Source organism: Cavia porcellus, unplaced genomic scaffold, assembly GCF_034190915.1.
Source record: "Cavia porcellus strain 051 isolate PalLab524CR breed Dunkin Hartley unplaced genomic scaffold, mCavPor4.1 scaffold_6, whole genome shotgun sequence".
In the NCBI taxonomy this organism is placed as follows: domain Eukaryota; kingdom Metazoa; phylum Chordata; class Mammalia; order Rodentia; family Caviidae; genus Cavia; species Cavia porcellus.
In genome coordinates, this window is record NW_026947489.1 from 104,024,527 (window position 1) to 104,040,567 (window position 16,041).

Genomic DNA, 16,041 nt, shown 5'->3' on the forward strand with positions numbered 1-16,041 from the left:
CCATTTCCTTTGTGTTTTCCATCTTATTAGAACAAAGATTATCAAAGTAGCTATTGATGATCTTCTAGAATTCTGCAGGATTGTTTGATTTCACTCTTTTCATTCCTAACTGCATCAATTTGAGTGTTCTCTTTTCTTTTTGATAAGGTTGAGTGTTTTCTTTACTTTTCTTTTTGATAAGGTTGGTTAAGGGTTTTCCATTTATTTAATCTTTAAAAAAAAAACAGCTCTTTGATTCACTGATTCTTTGTATTGTTTTCTGTTAGGGGCAAATCTGTCTGTACCTCAAGTATCTAGGACCAGACCACTGCTTCTCATGAGTTTGGCAAGGCACCATGAGAGGTGTGCACAGCTTACAGATCTGATGCACACAGTGACTTGACCTTCACTTGAGATAATATACACAGTTTCCTTTTGTTGCCCTGAAGCCATCAAGGAATACCTTTGTGCTATAGATTAGATATGCTTCCTGTCTCGGATTGTACCCTCCCCTTAAACTCTTCATGAATGTATTCATATGCTGATTGTATAAATAAATGCAATCCAAGTGTTGGGCAGCTCCTTTCTCCCATCAGGAGAAGGGCTCCACCTGACCTCAGTTTTCTGTGTCTTTTTTTTTTTTTTAAAGAGATTAAGACAAAAGAAGACATAAAGGGGATCAGATTAGAACAATGCAAAGTAACACAGCATTTTACCACAAAACAACCCAAAATTAAAAGTAACTACCATAGTGTCTTTTTCTTTGAAATAGTTGAGCATAGCTTCATATATGATAGTATCAAACATAACAAAACAGTATAAAACCATTCAAGAAAATGAAAGCATTATAGGGCTTTCAGAACCAAATAGCAGAGAATGACAATATTATCTCATTTTTCATAGGATATTTGTTTATACTATCACACATAATAGTATCCAATAAGATACAACATGATAGAACCAAAGGAAACAGAAAAACAGAAGCATAGTAGGACTTCAGAGTAAGATGATACTAAATCAGCACAGGCTATTCTAATGTCTTGTTTTCTTTAAATAGTTGTTTATATTTTTAAAAAAATTTTATTTAAGGAGAAAAAGAAAACAGGAAAAGGGTACAAGTTACACAGAATTTCAGAAAGTAGGAAATCGCTAGTTAATAGATTACATATTGTTAACTTAGAAATAGTTGTTCAAGTTACAGAATTAAAGCATATAAAGTGGACCTTCAAACAGTGAGACTGGAAACAGTTCTGTTCAATGATCCAACAAAACTCAGTAATATGGTTATCTATCTTATACACTTAAATATATATGCAGTTATATCCTTCAGAGCACTTTTTTTTTCCTTTCTTTTGTACAATGACAATTACACATTTTGGGTTTTATTACTCCCACAGTTTTTATTACTTTTTTTTGAAGAGAGTAAAACCAGATGTAACATAGCAGAACAGAGTCAGTCAAATCAAAAGGATGGACATAATAGATAATGTAAAAACAAAATACAAGGTGATCAACAATGGTTACCATACTGCCTCTTGCTATCTTAAAAAGAATTGCATATATCATCAGTTATAATAAAATTGAACAAAACAGTAAAGAATAAAACTAAAACATTGGAGACATTACAGGACTTTAAAAGAAGATAATAGTCAACCAAAATGGGCGTCATAAGGAATCTTATTGTCTTCACAGTTGTTGCCTATACTTTCAAACTTGGTACTATCAAGCAAGGCAGAATAGGGGAAAATCAGTCAAAGCAACATGGTGAGGCCAATACAGGAATTCAAATGAAGTTAATAGGAAATCAAAGTGGGTTACTATAATGTATCCTGCTATTTTTTTTTATTTTTCCCTTAATTAAAAAAATAAAAATAAAAAAGTAAATAATTAAAAAAAGGAGATTGAGATAAAAGAGGGCAAAACAACAAAACAGCGCAGGTCAAAGCATAACCATTTAAGCAAAATAGTGTTTCACCACAAGATATCCTGACATAAAAGTACTTACCATAGTGTCTCTTTCCTTGAAATCTTTGAGTATAACTTCATATCCTGTAGCACCAAACATATCAAGACAATGTAAAACCATTCAAGAGAATTACAGGGTATTTAGAACCATTCAAGAGTATTACAGGGTATTTAGAACCAACTATCAGAAAATGAACAATGGTTTCTGTATAATCTCCTTGTCTGTAAAAGTTTTTGTTTATATTATCACATATAATAAAATCCAATAAGATGCAACATGTTAAGACCGATGGAGACAGACAAATAAAAACTTGATGGGACTTCAAAACAAGATGATACTAAATCAGCACTAGCTATTATAATGTCTTGTTTTCTCCAAAATAGCTGTTCCTACCATCCAATCTTCAATGCCTCATTTCTGTTAAGATCTTTTTCTGTCGTTCGTTGTCAGTTTGTCTTCTTCATTTCACTTTCTGCTCCATTCATTGTGGCCTCTCTGCCACTGTTTGTGAAGTCTTGGTATTTTCCTTTTTTAGACTATCCTGCAGTATTCTCTGTAGAGTTGAATTGGTGGTTGCAAATTCCCCTACTTCCTCTTTGTCCTGGAAGCACCTTGCTTTTCCATCAATTTCTAGGGACAGTTGTGCAGGATACATCAATGTTGGCTAGAGGTTATTATCTTTCAAAGCTTGAATTGTTTCCCCCCACGCTCTTCATGATTTGATGGTTTGTGCCAAGAAGTCTGCTGTAATTCTGATGAGTGTTCCCTTGTAAGTAATCTGTTTCTTGTTTCTGACGGCTTTTAATATTCTGTTCTTATATTGGATTTCTGGAATTTTGATTATTATATGCCTGTGTGTAGCTCTGTTTGGGTTGTAGGTGGCTGGGGTCCTGTATGCCTCATACATCTGAGTATCTTTCCTTTGGCTAAATTAGGGAAATTCTCTTGGATTATTTCTGTGAATAGCTTTTGTAGTCCATTTGTTTGTGTCCCTACTTCTTCTTTTATGTTCTTAATTCTTAAGTTATAGATCCTCTTATCATCTTTCTAGCCTTTGTATTATTGTTGTTTGTTTTCTTGTTATTTTTAAGAAGTTTTTCACGGGGCTAGGGATTTAGCTCAGTGGCATAAGCACCTGCCTTGCAAGCAGGCAGTCGTGAGTTCGATCCCTGGTACCGATAAAAATGAAAAAGACAAAAAAAAGAGAAGTTTTTCACTTCATGCTCCCAAATTACAAATTTACCCTCCAAGTCACATAATCTATCCTTAGTTTCTTTCAAGCTGTTATGCCAGCTTTCGATGGAGTTTTTAGTTTCCTGGTAATCTCTTTGGACCTGCTTCACGTATTCTATGTTTTCTCTATTTTCTCCATCAAACAATTCTCCCCTTTTTTTCTGTTCTTCCATTCCACCATCTGTTTTTTCTTGGGCAGTGCTTAGCATTTCTCTAACTATTCTACTTATATCTTGCTTTATTTCATTACATACTTCATTTTTAAACTTGTCTATGAGGCTCTGGAGATACTGCTTTATGTCTATTGGTGCCATGTCTGATATTGCATGTTTTCTGTCTTCCTTTGCGTTTACCTTTCCTGGATCAGTGTTCTCAGGATTGGGGACTGAGGACCCTTTCTTGTTGCTTCCTCTTCCCATACTTTTTGTTCCTTCTATACAAGCGAATATAGGAGGCCCAGTTTTTTTTCTCTTTGTCTGTTACAGTTTGTTTGAATTGCACCAGCTAGGTGTTCCCGCCCACTGCAGTGTACTAGGGAGACACAGACCTAGGCAGCCTCTGCTGGGCCCACCCTCCAGGTCCACCTAGTGAAGGCTTCACTGCTAGTGTGCACCTCCAGGTGCTGGGACCTGGCTTGAGCTAGCCTACTGGGTCTTAGTCAGCAGCATCACGCAGTCCAGGCACTCCCCACCAATCCCGCTTGAGAGGGGAATATGCGACTAATGTTACTGCAGTGTCTTGTTCTGGCAAGTCTGCCCGGTCCCAGTATGTCCTTTGCTGAAGCCACTTACTCTATGGAAGGGTCCCCCTTCCGCTCACTCACTGCAGGTTGATGCAGGGCTCCCTGCCAGTCCCGCTCTCAGCTCCGTTTGCTGATTCCCACTCTCAGAGTTTTCACGAGTCTCTCTCCCTGCCATGCCGATTTGGATGCAACAGCGGCAGCAGGAAATTCAAATTGCGGCAGTGGCGCAGATTCCAGCTTCAGCGCTGATTTTATCTGTTCCGGTTATAGCATCAGAATTGCATTTCCAGTTGGTTTCTCTCAGCTTAGTTTGTTCCTGTTGTCGGCAGGGTATATCTCCCCTTGCTTAGTACTCCTCACACCACACCATTCCTGGATTCTAAGCGGGGTATCTCAGAGAACCTCCATAGCTGCTGCTATCTATCCGCCATGTTCTCCCAGAAGTCCTATCCTACACATTTCTGGAGCCAAAAAGTTATTAACAAATGGATCACCAGTCTTTAGGGAATATATGCTTTTAGGAATATTAAAATCCTGAAGAGCAGAGTGGCAATTTGTGACAAGGGAACTATAGGGCAAGGGGAACTTAGAGTGTGAAGTCTTGAGGTATCCCTGCCTCATCAGAAGGAAATGTTTAATTGAATTAGGAATTTGGTTCCATTTCAGCAATAATTGTCACCCCCATGCTTGGCAATATGATCACTTTCAGAATTCAGGATTTTTATGAGTCTGAATAAGTAGCAAACTTGTCTTGGAGAATTGATGTTTGCTTTTCTTTCATCTTTACTCTGTTGCAGAACATTACTATCATTTAAATGTAATGTCTTCACTTTACACAGTAACTGTGCTCCTTTTGTGTTCACATATTGGGTTTCTCAGCTATTCCCCTTCTGGGTATCTGCCCAAAAGAATAAAAATCATCATACCGCAGTGAAATATGTGCACTCATGTTTATAGCAGCACAGTTTGTGGTAGCCAGATCTTGGATGGAATGCATGACCTCGAGCTTGCCTGGGAGGCGCTTACTGCTGAGCTAAAACCCTGGACCACATTTTTTACTTTTTATCTTTGAAATAAAATGGGTTTGGGGGAAAAAACAAGGGCTGAGTAAAGCCCTTCAGTGCAAATACCCATCAGACAAGCTGAGGTCAACATTCCAGAAGACAGCCAGCTCCAGAAGTCTCCACGATCTTTCAGTGGGGATCCCCAGTTACAGGGTGGGGTTTTTTTCACTAGCTGTTTATACTTTCACAGATAACAAAATCAAACAATCTAGGATAAAACCATTCCAACTAATGAATGCAGACATTATAAGGCTTCATAGCAATGTAATGGGGAATCACGATTACTATAAACTCTTATGTCACTCTTACCATTTCTTACACTAGGGAGACTATATGGTATTTATACATGTGAGTTTGATTTATTTTGCTTATGAGTATGGTCTCAAGTTGACTCTATTTATTTGTAAATATATCAATGTGGTCATTCTTTATAGCTGAGTAGTACTCTATTGTATAAGAATACCACAACTTTTTTATCCTTCCTCAGTTGATGGACACTTAGGTTGTTTCCAAGATCTGGCTATTACAAATTGTGCTGCTGTAAACATGGGTGCACATATATCACTGTGGTATTTTTTCAGTTCTTCTGGGAATATGCCTAGAAGTAGAATAGCTGGGTCAAATGGAACTTCCAATCTCAGCTTTTTGAGGAATTTCTAGACTGACCTCCACAGTGGTTACACTAGTCTACACTCCCAGCAACAGTGCAGGAGACTTCCCTTTTCCCCGTAGACTCTCCAGCATTTGTTGTTGGTAGTTTTCTAGATCCTGGCCATTTTTCTGGAGACAGAGGAAATCTCCATGTGGTTTTAATTTGCATTTCCCTAATGACTAATGATGCTGAACCTTTTTTCATGTATTTATTTGCCATTTGTATTTCTTCATCTGAGAACTGTGTATTCATCTCAGATGTTCATTTTTGGATTGGGTCTTTGAATTTCGGGAGTCTGATTTTTTTAAAATTCTTTATGTGTTTTAGACAAAAGTCCTTTGTCTGAGAGACTGTTCACTAAGATTTTTTCCCAATTTATGGGGTTTCTTTAACAAGATTTCTTTCAACATGCAGAAACTCTTTAATAAGACATGATTCCAGTTCTTCTGGGAGGTATTTCCTATGCAGTGTGATTCTTTTTCATGAATTCTCTACCTACCCCTATATCTTCAAGATTTTTACTTACTTAGCCTTCCAATAGATTTAGTTTTAATATTTAGATCTTTGATCCATTTTGACTTTAGTACATGGTGATAGGCATGGGTCTAGTTTTAATTTTTGGCATTTGGCGAGCCAATTTTTCCAGCACCATTTTTTTTATTTAAAGAAAGAATAAACAAAACAGAAAAAAGGTAGAAATAATACACAATTTCAAAGAAAAAATAAACAGTAAGAAATCACTAGTTGATAATTACATATTGTCCTCTTACAAATAGTTGTTCAAGTTACAAAAGTGAAGCATACAAAGTGGACATTGAAACAACGAGACTGCAGATAGTTCTGTTCAACTATCCAACAAAAAATAGTATCAAACAGCCCTATACACTTAAACATACAGGCAGTTATCCATATCTTCATGTTTGTTAAAAGTAAACAAACCAAAGCAGGCTAAAATCACTCTGAATAAAGAATAATAGTATTGCTGGATTTCACATCATGACACTATGGGATCAGCACAGGGTACTGTAGTGTCTCTTTTTCTTCAAAGTAGTTGTTCATTTCATCATGTGTTATAAGATCAGTTCTCATGAACTGTTTATAGGTTCTATGCATGTATGAGTCTCTACATGTATTTCTTCCCTTTCTATATTAGAGGGAGAAACAAAACAAAGCAAGACAAAACAAAACATATTCCTATAAACCCATGAAACAAAAAAGTCATATAAAACCACAGTTCAAGGTGTTTTACAGTGGTTACTGTATTGTCTCTTGTTATCCTCAATAGAATTTTCTATATCATCGGCATAGTATGATTGAATATAGCAGTACATAATAATATTAATAAAAACAAAACATTGTAGATAGCATAAAACTTCAAAAGCAGGTAATAATCAAACCAGAATGGGTATCGAAGTGAATCTTGTCATTTTCAGTTGTAGTTGCCTATACTCTCAGACTTGATACTATCAATCATAACAGTTTTGAATAAAATCCATTGATACCAAACAGCAATCTAACAAACCAGATTCAACTAAGATCAGTCATGGTATAACAGTATAAATTATACTGTTCAGATTAAGGGCTTCAGACTAAGGGCTTCAGATTAAGTCAATAGGGAATGAAGGATGATTACTGTACTGTATCCTGCTATTTTTGGGATAGCTGTGCCCTCAGATCTAGTGCAAGTAGACAAACTGTGGCAAAATATAATCTGTCTAAACAGAGTGGTGTGAGTAATGTGGGTTTTAAGTCCTAATACACTATTAACAATATCCTCTGCCTTCCTTTTTTAGACTATTCCTCCCCTTTCACTCCCACAGGGCACACTGTGCATTTTTGGGTCCCACCAACTCCCTCAGTTTTCAGATTGAGGGGGAAACTGCTATTTACCTAAGTGGTTCTGAACCTTCTCCCTCCTGGACTTGATCTCAAGTTGTATTCCTTTACCTACAGAATCTGTCTTTCCAACCTATCTGCAGGTGCTGGTCGAGTTGCCCCTATTACTGTCTGGCTCCCAGTCACATAGAGCATTATTTTCTCATATTTGATTTTCAGCCTATAAACCCTTTTTCAGGTTAATTATATTTCCTATATAGAGCATCTTGGTGGACCATGCCTCCTGATCTACTCTGCTAGTGTTTCTTTTTTTCTTTTTCTTTTAGTGTATCAAGGCCATCTATATTAGAGATTATAGCCAACCTTCTCTGCTTCATTTCTGTTGTGCTATTTTTCTGCTATTAGTTGTCTGCTTTTCTCCTTCATTCCACTTTCTGCTCCATTCATTGAGGCCTCTCTGCCACTGTTTCTGAAATCCTAGTACTTTTTTCCCTCTCCAGAATGTCCTTCAGTATTCTCTGTAGGGTTGGATTGGTGGTTGTGAATTCCCCCAGTTCCTCTTTGTCTTGGAAGGATCTTGTTTCTCCATTAATTTCTAGAGACAGTTTTTCAGGTACAACAATCTGGGCTGGAGGTTATTTTCTTTCAGGACTTGGAATACTTCTCTCCAACCTCTTCTTGATTTGATTGTCTGTGTCAAGAAGTGATTTTGATGGGTTTTCCTTTATAGGTGATCTGTTTCTTTTCTCTGATGGCTTTTAATATTCTGTTCTTCTATTGAATTTCTGGGATCTTGATTATTATATGTCTGAGTGTAGCTCTGTTTTGGTTGTAGGTGGCTGGAGTTCTGTATGCCTCATACATATGAATATGATTTCATTTTCCTATGCTTGGGAAGTTTTCCCTAATTATTTCTGTGAATAGCCTTTGCATTTCCTTTGTTTTTACTCCTGCTTCTTCATTCACATTCTTTATTCCTAAGATATAGATCCTCTTGTCATCTTCTAGCCTTTGTATTGTTATTGCCTGTTTCCTTGTTATTTGTAAGAGATTTTTTCCTTTCAGGATCACACATTACAAACCTGTCTTCAAGTTTTGATCTATTCTTAGATTCTTTCAAGCAGTTTTGCTGGCTTTGAATAGAGTTTTTTATTTCCTGACAATCTCTTTGAACCTCCGTGATATATTCTAGGTTTTTTTTATATTCTATATCGGACGTTTCTTTCCTTTTTTGTGTTCCTCCATTCTTCCATCTGTGTCTCCTTGAGAGGTGTTTAGCATTTCTTTTATTAATCTACTTATATCTTGCTTTACTTGATTAAATATTTCACTTTTGAGCTCGTCTATGAGGTCCTAAAGATATCTCTTTATGTCCACTGACGCTGAGTCTGATATTGCATGTTTGCTGCCCTCAGTCTCTTTTTGTATTTACCTCTCCTGGATCAGTATTCTCAGGGCTGGTGGCTGTGGACTTTTTCTTGTTTCTTTCTCTTGTCATGTTTTTGGTTTCTTCCAAACAGGTATATAGAGGAGGTCCCAGCTCCTTTCCTTGTTGGTTATGGTTCTTCTGAAACACACTGGCTAGAGTTTTCTGACCTCTCCAGTTTGGTATTGGTCACTGAGATGCAAGCAGGGGCAGTGTATGCTGGCCCCTCCCCTCCAGGTCAGTCAACCTGCAGGGGCCTTCACTGTGTGGTGTGCGTCAAGCATAAGGAATTGGTTTGGGGCAGCCTATTGGGTCCTGGCCAGTGGCGTAACTCAGGCCAAGCATATCCCACCAGTCTGGTCTGGGAAGGGAACAACTACTGAAGTCACTGCTGTTCCTTGTTTCTGCCTGTCCTGCCTGATTCCAACATGTTGTCCAGTTGGTTGCCCCTTTCCCATGCAAGGGTCTTATTCCCAGCTCTCACCACGGATAATGCAGGTCCCTTGCCAGCTCCATTCTTCGTTGGGCTCACTGACCTCTGACTTCAGCACAACCACGATTCCAGCAAGTTGCAGCAGCAGGAGTTTGGGCGGTTTGGCGAGTCATGGCCACACGAGTTCAGGCACTGACTGTGTGAGGGGATCATGGCTACTAATCTTAGCTGCTCCAGTGGTAGCCCTAGGACTGCATGTTTGACAAGTTCTTATCCCTTTAGTTTCTTCCTGGGTCCAGAGGATCCATCTTCCTCTGTCTGGACCTCCCCACAATGTTTTATTCCAGCATCTGAGTTGTCTGTCTCAGGGAACCTCTGTATTCTGATATTTATCTATCCTCCATCTTTCCACTGAATCCCAGCACCATTTATTAAAGAGACTATGGTTTTCCAGTGAACATGTTTGGCGCCTTTAACAAAGATAAGGTGGTTGTGTTTGTAGTTGTAGGTGTATCTTCTAACCTATTCCATTGATCTTCATGTCTGTTTTTATTCCAGTACCATGTTTTTATTACAGTAGCTTTGTAGTACAATTTCAAGTCAGGGATTGTGATGCCTCTTGCCTTGCCTTTGCTGTTTAGAATTGCCTTTGCTATTCTGCATCTCTTCTGTTTCCACATGAATTTTAGGAGTGATTTTTCTAGCTCTCTGAGGTATCTAGTGGTATTTTGATTGAGATTGCACTGAATCTGTATAACAATTTTGGGAGAATGGCCATTTTCACAATATTCATTCTTCCTACCTATGAACAAAGGATGTCCTTCCTTTTTCTGAGGTCCTCTTCAATTTCTTTTTTCAGGGTATTACAATTTCCCTAAATAGATCTTTTACTTCTTTTGTTAGATTGATTCCCTAAGTATTTCATTTTGTTTGACGCTATTGTAAAGGGTGTGGCTTTTTTTATTTCTCTCTCAGTGATTTTGTTGTTAGTATATAGGAATGCTATTGATTTTTGAGTGTTGGCTTTGTATCCAGCTACATTACTGAATTTATTTATTATATCTAGGAGTCTTTCAATGAAGTTTTGGGGGTTTTCTATGTAGAATATCATATCATCTGAAAATAATGATAAGTTAACTTCCTCTTTTCCTATCTTACTCCTTTTACTTTTCTCTCTTGTCTAATTGCCATAGCTAGTATTTCCAGTACTGTGTTGCATAGGAGCAGTGATAATGAACATCCTTGTCTTGTGCCTGATTTTAAGGTAAAGGCATTCAGTTTTTGGCCATTTAACGTGATGCTGGCTGTTGATTTGTTATAGATGACCTTTATCATATTGAAGTCAAGACCATCTATTCCTGGGCTGGGGATTTAGCTCAGTGGCATAAGCACCTGCCTTGCAAGCAGGCAGTCGTGAGTTCGATAAAAAGGAAAAAGACAAAAAAAAAATTACAAAAAAGACCATCCAATTCTCTGTATCGTTCTTATCATGAATGAATGTTGAACCTTATCAAAAGCTTTTTCTGCGTCTATAGAAATGATCATGTGATTCTTATTTTTGGCTTTATTAATATGGTGGATGACATGTATTGATTTACGTATGTTGAACCATCCCTGACTTCCTGGGATGAATCCCACTTAGTCATGGTGTATAATCTTATTGATGATTTTCTGCATCCTGTTTTCCAAAATTTTATTGAGAATTTTTGCATCTATGTTCATTAGGAAGATTGGCCCGTAGTTCTCTTTTTTAGTTGAGTCTTTCTCAGGTTTTGGTATTACGAGTAATATTTGCTTCAAGGAATGATGTAGAAAGAATTGCTTCCCTTTCAATTTCACTGAAGTTTGAGGAGTGTTCACATTAAGTCTTCTTTGAATTCCTTGAAGAATTCCTCAGTGAATCGGTCTGGGCCTGCGCTCTTCTTTGTTGGTAAGGACTTAATTACATTCTCCATTTCATTAATTAAAATTGGGTTATTCAGCATTTTTACATCTTCTTGACCCAGCTTTGGTACTTAATATGTTTCTAGGAATCTGTCCATTTCTTGTGTGTTATCAAACCTATAAGAGTAGAGGCTTTCGAAATAGGTATTGATGATCTTCTGTATTTCCACAGGGTCTGTACTGATCTCACCCTTTTCATTCTTTATTGCATGAATTTGAGTTTTTTTCTTTCCCTTTTTAATAAGGTTGACTAGAGGCTTACCAATTTTATTTATTCTTTCAAAGAATCAACTGTTTGATTCATTGATTCTGTTTATTGTTTTCTTAGTTTCTGTTGTATTGATTTCTGCTCTGATCATTATAATTTCCTCCCTTCTTTTGACTTTGGGCTTGACTTACTCTTCTTTTTCTAGATGTTTGAGTTGTAGCATCAGGTTGTTTGTGTTCGTTCTCTTTTTCTAATGTGGGATTTCACTGCAATAAACTTGCCTCTGAGGATTGCTTTCATTGTGTCCTCCAGATTCCAGTAAGTTGTATTTGTGCCTTCATTTGCTTGTAGATATCATTTAATTTATTCTTGAATTTCCTCTGTGGCCCACTGATTTCTCAGGAGTGTATTTTTCAATTTCCATGTGTTTGTGGGGTTTTTGCAGTTCCTTGTGTCATTAATTTATAGTTTTATGGCGCTATGATCTGATAACATGCATGGGATAATTTTGCATTTACTTAAGTATGTTCTGTGGGCTATTATATCGTCTATTTTAGAGAATGTCCCATGTACTGCTGAGAAGAATATACATTCTGATGTTGTTGGTAGAACACTATACATCTATCAAGTCCTTTTGTTCACAGGTGTGATTCAGTTCTGTTATTTCTTTGCTGATTTTCTGTCTGGTTGATCTGTCCCTTTGTGTCAATGGCGTGTTAAGGTCTCCTCTTATAATCGTTTATATGATTTTTTGTTTCTCTTAATACTTGCTTTGTATAGTTGGGTGCTCCCAAATTGGGTGCATATATGTTTAAGATTGTTATCTCTTCCTCTTGAAGTTTTCCCCTAACTAGTATGTAGTTACCTACTTTCTCTTTTCAGACCATTCTTGGTTTGAAGTTCACATTGTCTGCAAAGAGAATAGCTACCCCTACTTTTTGGGGGGTTCCTTTGCATGAACATTATTTTCCATTGTTTGACTTTTGGTCTCTGAGTTTCTTTTTGGGTTAGATTTATTTCTTGTAGACAGCATATGGTTGGATATTATTTCTTAATCCATTATGCCAGTCTGTTTCTTTTAATTGGTGAATTTAGGCCATTTACATTAATGTTTATAACTGTTATATATTGGTTTGTTTTTGACATGTTACTTTTCTGCTGTTTCATCTTTACCTTTCCACACTATTTAATTGTCTGCCTTGCTTAGTGATTTTTTTTCCTATGTGTATCTAGAATGTCTTTCAGTATTCTTTGCAGGGTTGGTTTGGTGATCATGAAGTTCTTCAGCTGTTCTTTATCATGTAAGTATTATTTCTCCATCATTTTGAAGGACAGTTTTTTAGGGTACATCAGTGTGGGTTGAAAGTCATTTTCCTTTAGGATCTGAAATACTTCATTCCATGCTTTTCTTGACTTCATTGTTTGTGTTGAGAAATCTGCTGTAATTCTGATAGGTTTTCCTTTATAGGTGATCTGTCTTTTCTCTCTGACAACTTTTAATATTCTATTCTTATGTTGGATTTCTGGGATGGTGATTATTATGTGTCTGAGTACAGTTTTATTTTGGTTGTGGTGAATTTGAGTTCCATATGCTTCACTGATCCATATGTCAGTTTCTATTCTCAGGTTTGGGTAATTTTCAACTATTACTTCTGTAAATAGCCTCTTGATATCATTTAAGTTGTCCCCTTCTTTTTCATTTATCTCTGTCAATCTTATGTTGTTTTTCTTTGCATCGTCTTGCAACTGCTGAATTATTTCCTGATTCCTTGTTTTTTGTCAAAGATCTTTCCTTTCCTGTGCACTAGCTTCAGTCATGTCTTTGAGGTCTGAAATTCTATCTTTACTTTCTTTGAGGTAGTTTTGCCACCTTTCAATGGAATTTTTATTTCCTCTATATCTCTTTGAATCTGCTTTATGCATTCTGTTTGTTTCTTATATTGTTCAATCAGGGTTTCCATCTTTTTGCATTGTTCCTCTAATTTTTTATCTGTGTCTTCTTTAGATTGTTCAGCAGCTCTTTAATTACCTTTATTGTTTCTTCTTTTACATGGGACATTATTTCTGATTTGAGTTCTTTTATAGCTTCCCAGAGTTGTTTCTTTATTTCAGTTTATATCATTTCAGGCATTTCATGTGTATGGCTTATATTTTCTTCTATGTACATGGCTTCTAGATTCTGTTGGGGTTGGCTAGAGGTTTGAGATTGCATTTTCTTTTTTTGTCTTGTCATTTTTCTGTATTTCTGAGTTTTGAGCAGTGTTCCAAAGCTTCTCCCAGGTGTGTTGGAAATCACCTCATGCGTCCTTGGCTCCTGGAATTCACGCAGCCTCAGCTCCCCAGATTGAAATAAGGTCGCTAGGCATGCTCCAAGCAGGCCAGTGGAACCTCTGGTGCCACCTCTAGGGTTCAGAAAGCTGGGTCTCTCTTTTGGGTTTTTATTGGTGAATTCTATAACATTCTGATAATCTTCTAGCTCTTATGAATTCTTTTCAGACTCTTTTAAGCGCTCCTTTTCTCTGTCCTCTGCCAAAGGTCATCATACTTTTTATCAGAAAGCTCATTTAGCTTAGGGCTAAATCATTGGCCTGAACCTTTTAATCCTCCTGTTTTAGACTTGTATTTTTTTCAAGAACAGCTCAGAGCTTCTAGTCTTCCATGCTAGATAACTTGGAGTCAGCCATTTGCACATATACAAAATAACTTCTTTCATCTTTATAAAGCTCTTCTTTCTTCCTGCATGGTTTCTTTTTCATCTTTTAGTTATTTTATGTGACCAACATTGCTTAAACTCTTATTAGTTAAAGCCATAAGTATTACAATCATCTCTTAATGGCTTTTTTTTTTTTTTGGCTCCTTTCTTTCTGTAGTTATCTTCTGACTGCCAAAAGAATCTTCCAAAAATGATGCTTTCACATTCTTTTACTACCCTTAGTCCCACAAGACTGTTTTGTCAATTCTGGACTCATCTACTTAATTTTTAAGAACTTTCTTAATCTGTTATCATCTTTGTCTCCCACTGCTAATCAGGCTAATCACCATTATAACTGTAAATAACCATATTTTTGTTTCATTTAAAGTTGTCAGTATAGATTATCATCCTCTCCTAAAGTCTGTGTAGTAAGTGACTAAGGCATCTAAGTTCTTTAATGGCTTAGGATGCGATAGCCATATACTCTGCTTAATTATATGTTAGTACTCACTGAGGTAAATGATTGGCTATGGAAGAAAGAGGAGTAGGTTAGAACAGACAAATGATTCTTTGCTGTTGTAAGCAACCAATTTGTTGAATAGTGGGAGCTGAAATAAGAAGCACAAGTAACTCAGGGACATAAGCTCCTGCTTGGCAAGCATGAGGTCATGAGTTTGATCCTGGTACCTTAAAAAAAAAAAAAGAAACACAAGTAGAGATTAAGCTTTCACATATGCCTCATTTCAAATGTATTTTTCTCTCTTGCATAATTTTATCACCTACGGAAAAATTATGGAATCATTGTGGCCCAAAGGGTTGTGATTCAGAGAGACATAGTGGCAAGAAAAAGTATCATAGGGTAGTTTGGCCCTTCCATATAGAAGAATATGCAAGTCACTAAAAAAATTTATCTTACTCTTCCTACCACAGTTAATGTTCTTCAGTTGCCAGAGATAGACATTCACTTTGTCTGATCTGTGCAGTAATTCCTTGGAGAGATAAATTATTTTTGAAGGTTCAGGTAGTAGATACTAAGTAAGAGTCCTTTTTATTTTCTGCAGTTGCTGAGTACTTTTGTGAGAATGACAGAGGTCTTCTTTAAAGGATCTGACAGTAGTTTACAAACATAGAATATGTTTCATCACTGTTATTTATAAAAGAGTCTTGTAGTTAAATATGTCCCACCTACTTAAGTGTACATCTGTTTAAGCAAATTTCAGTTCTGTTATGATACAGTAGTCATTGGTTCCATTTGAATGCTGACTGTAATTCCTTTCTTTGACTTTCTTAGTATCGCAGGAAGTGTAGCTGAGAGCTATGATACAGAGAGTGGGTTTGAAGATTCAGAGAATAATGACATTGCCAATTCTGTTGTGAGGTTCATTACCCGATTTATTGACAAGGTTTGTACAGAAAGTAGTGTTACTCAAGATCACATCAAGAGCCTTCATTGTATGATACCAGGTAATCACTTTGTAAATATTAGAGAATCAGAATATTAATAAAAATTGAGTTTCCCAGCATAAGACCTGTAATACCTGTATTACCATGCCATGGTAATTGCCATGTAGTTTAGTCATGCTATTTATTTTCTGATTTGTTATTTTAAATATTTTTAAATTGTGGTAACATACCATATATAACACAAAATTAGCCATCTGGGGATTGAACCCAGGGACATGCTACCATGGAGCTACCTCCCCAGTCTTTTTTGGTGTTTTGTATTGTTTTTGAGATAGGATCTCACTAATTTGCGCAGGATGGCCTTGAATTTACAGTTCTCCTGATTTAACCTCTAGTTATCTGAAATTACCAGCATTCGCCACCACACCTAGCTGTTTTAACCATTTTTAAGTATACAATTCA

The 16,041-nt window shown here is 36.8% G+C and overlaps 1 protein-coding gene across 7 annotated transcripts in view; it reads left to right on the top strand.

The window, feature by feature from the left end:
* Sbf2 (SET binding factor 2) overlaps nucleotides 1–16,041 on the top strand; it is a 497,072-nt gene that overhangs the window by 390,919 nt on the left and 90,112 nt on the right. For all 7 annotated transcript variants that reach the window (XM_013148062.3, XM_013148064.3, XM_013148063.3 and 4 more), the window contains one exon: nucleotides 15,467–15,639. In XM_013148062.3, the coding sequence (XP_013003516.2) occupies nucleotides 15,467–15,639 (173 nt within the window). The remainder of the gene's footprint in view (nucleotides 1–15,466; nucleotides 15,640–16,041) is intronic.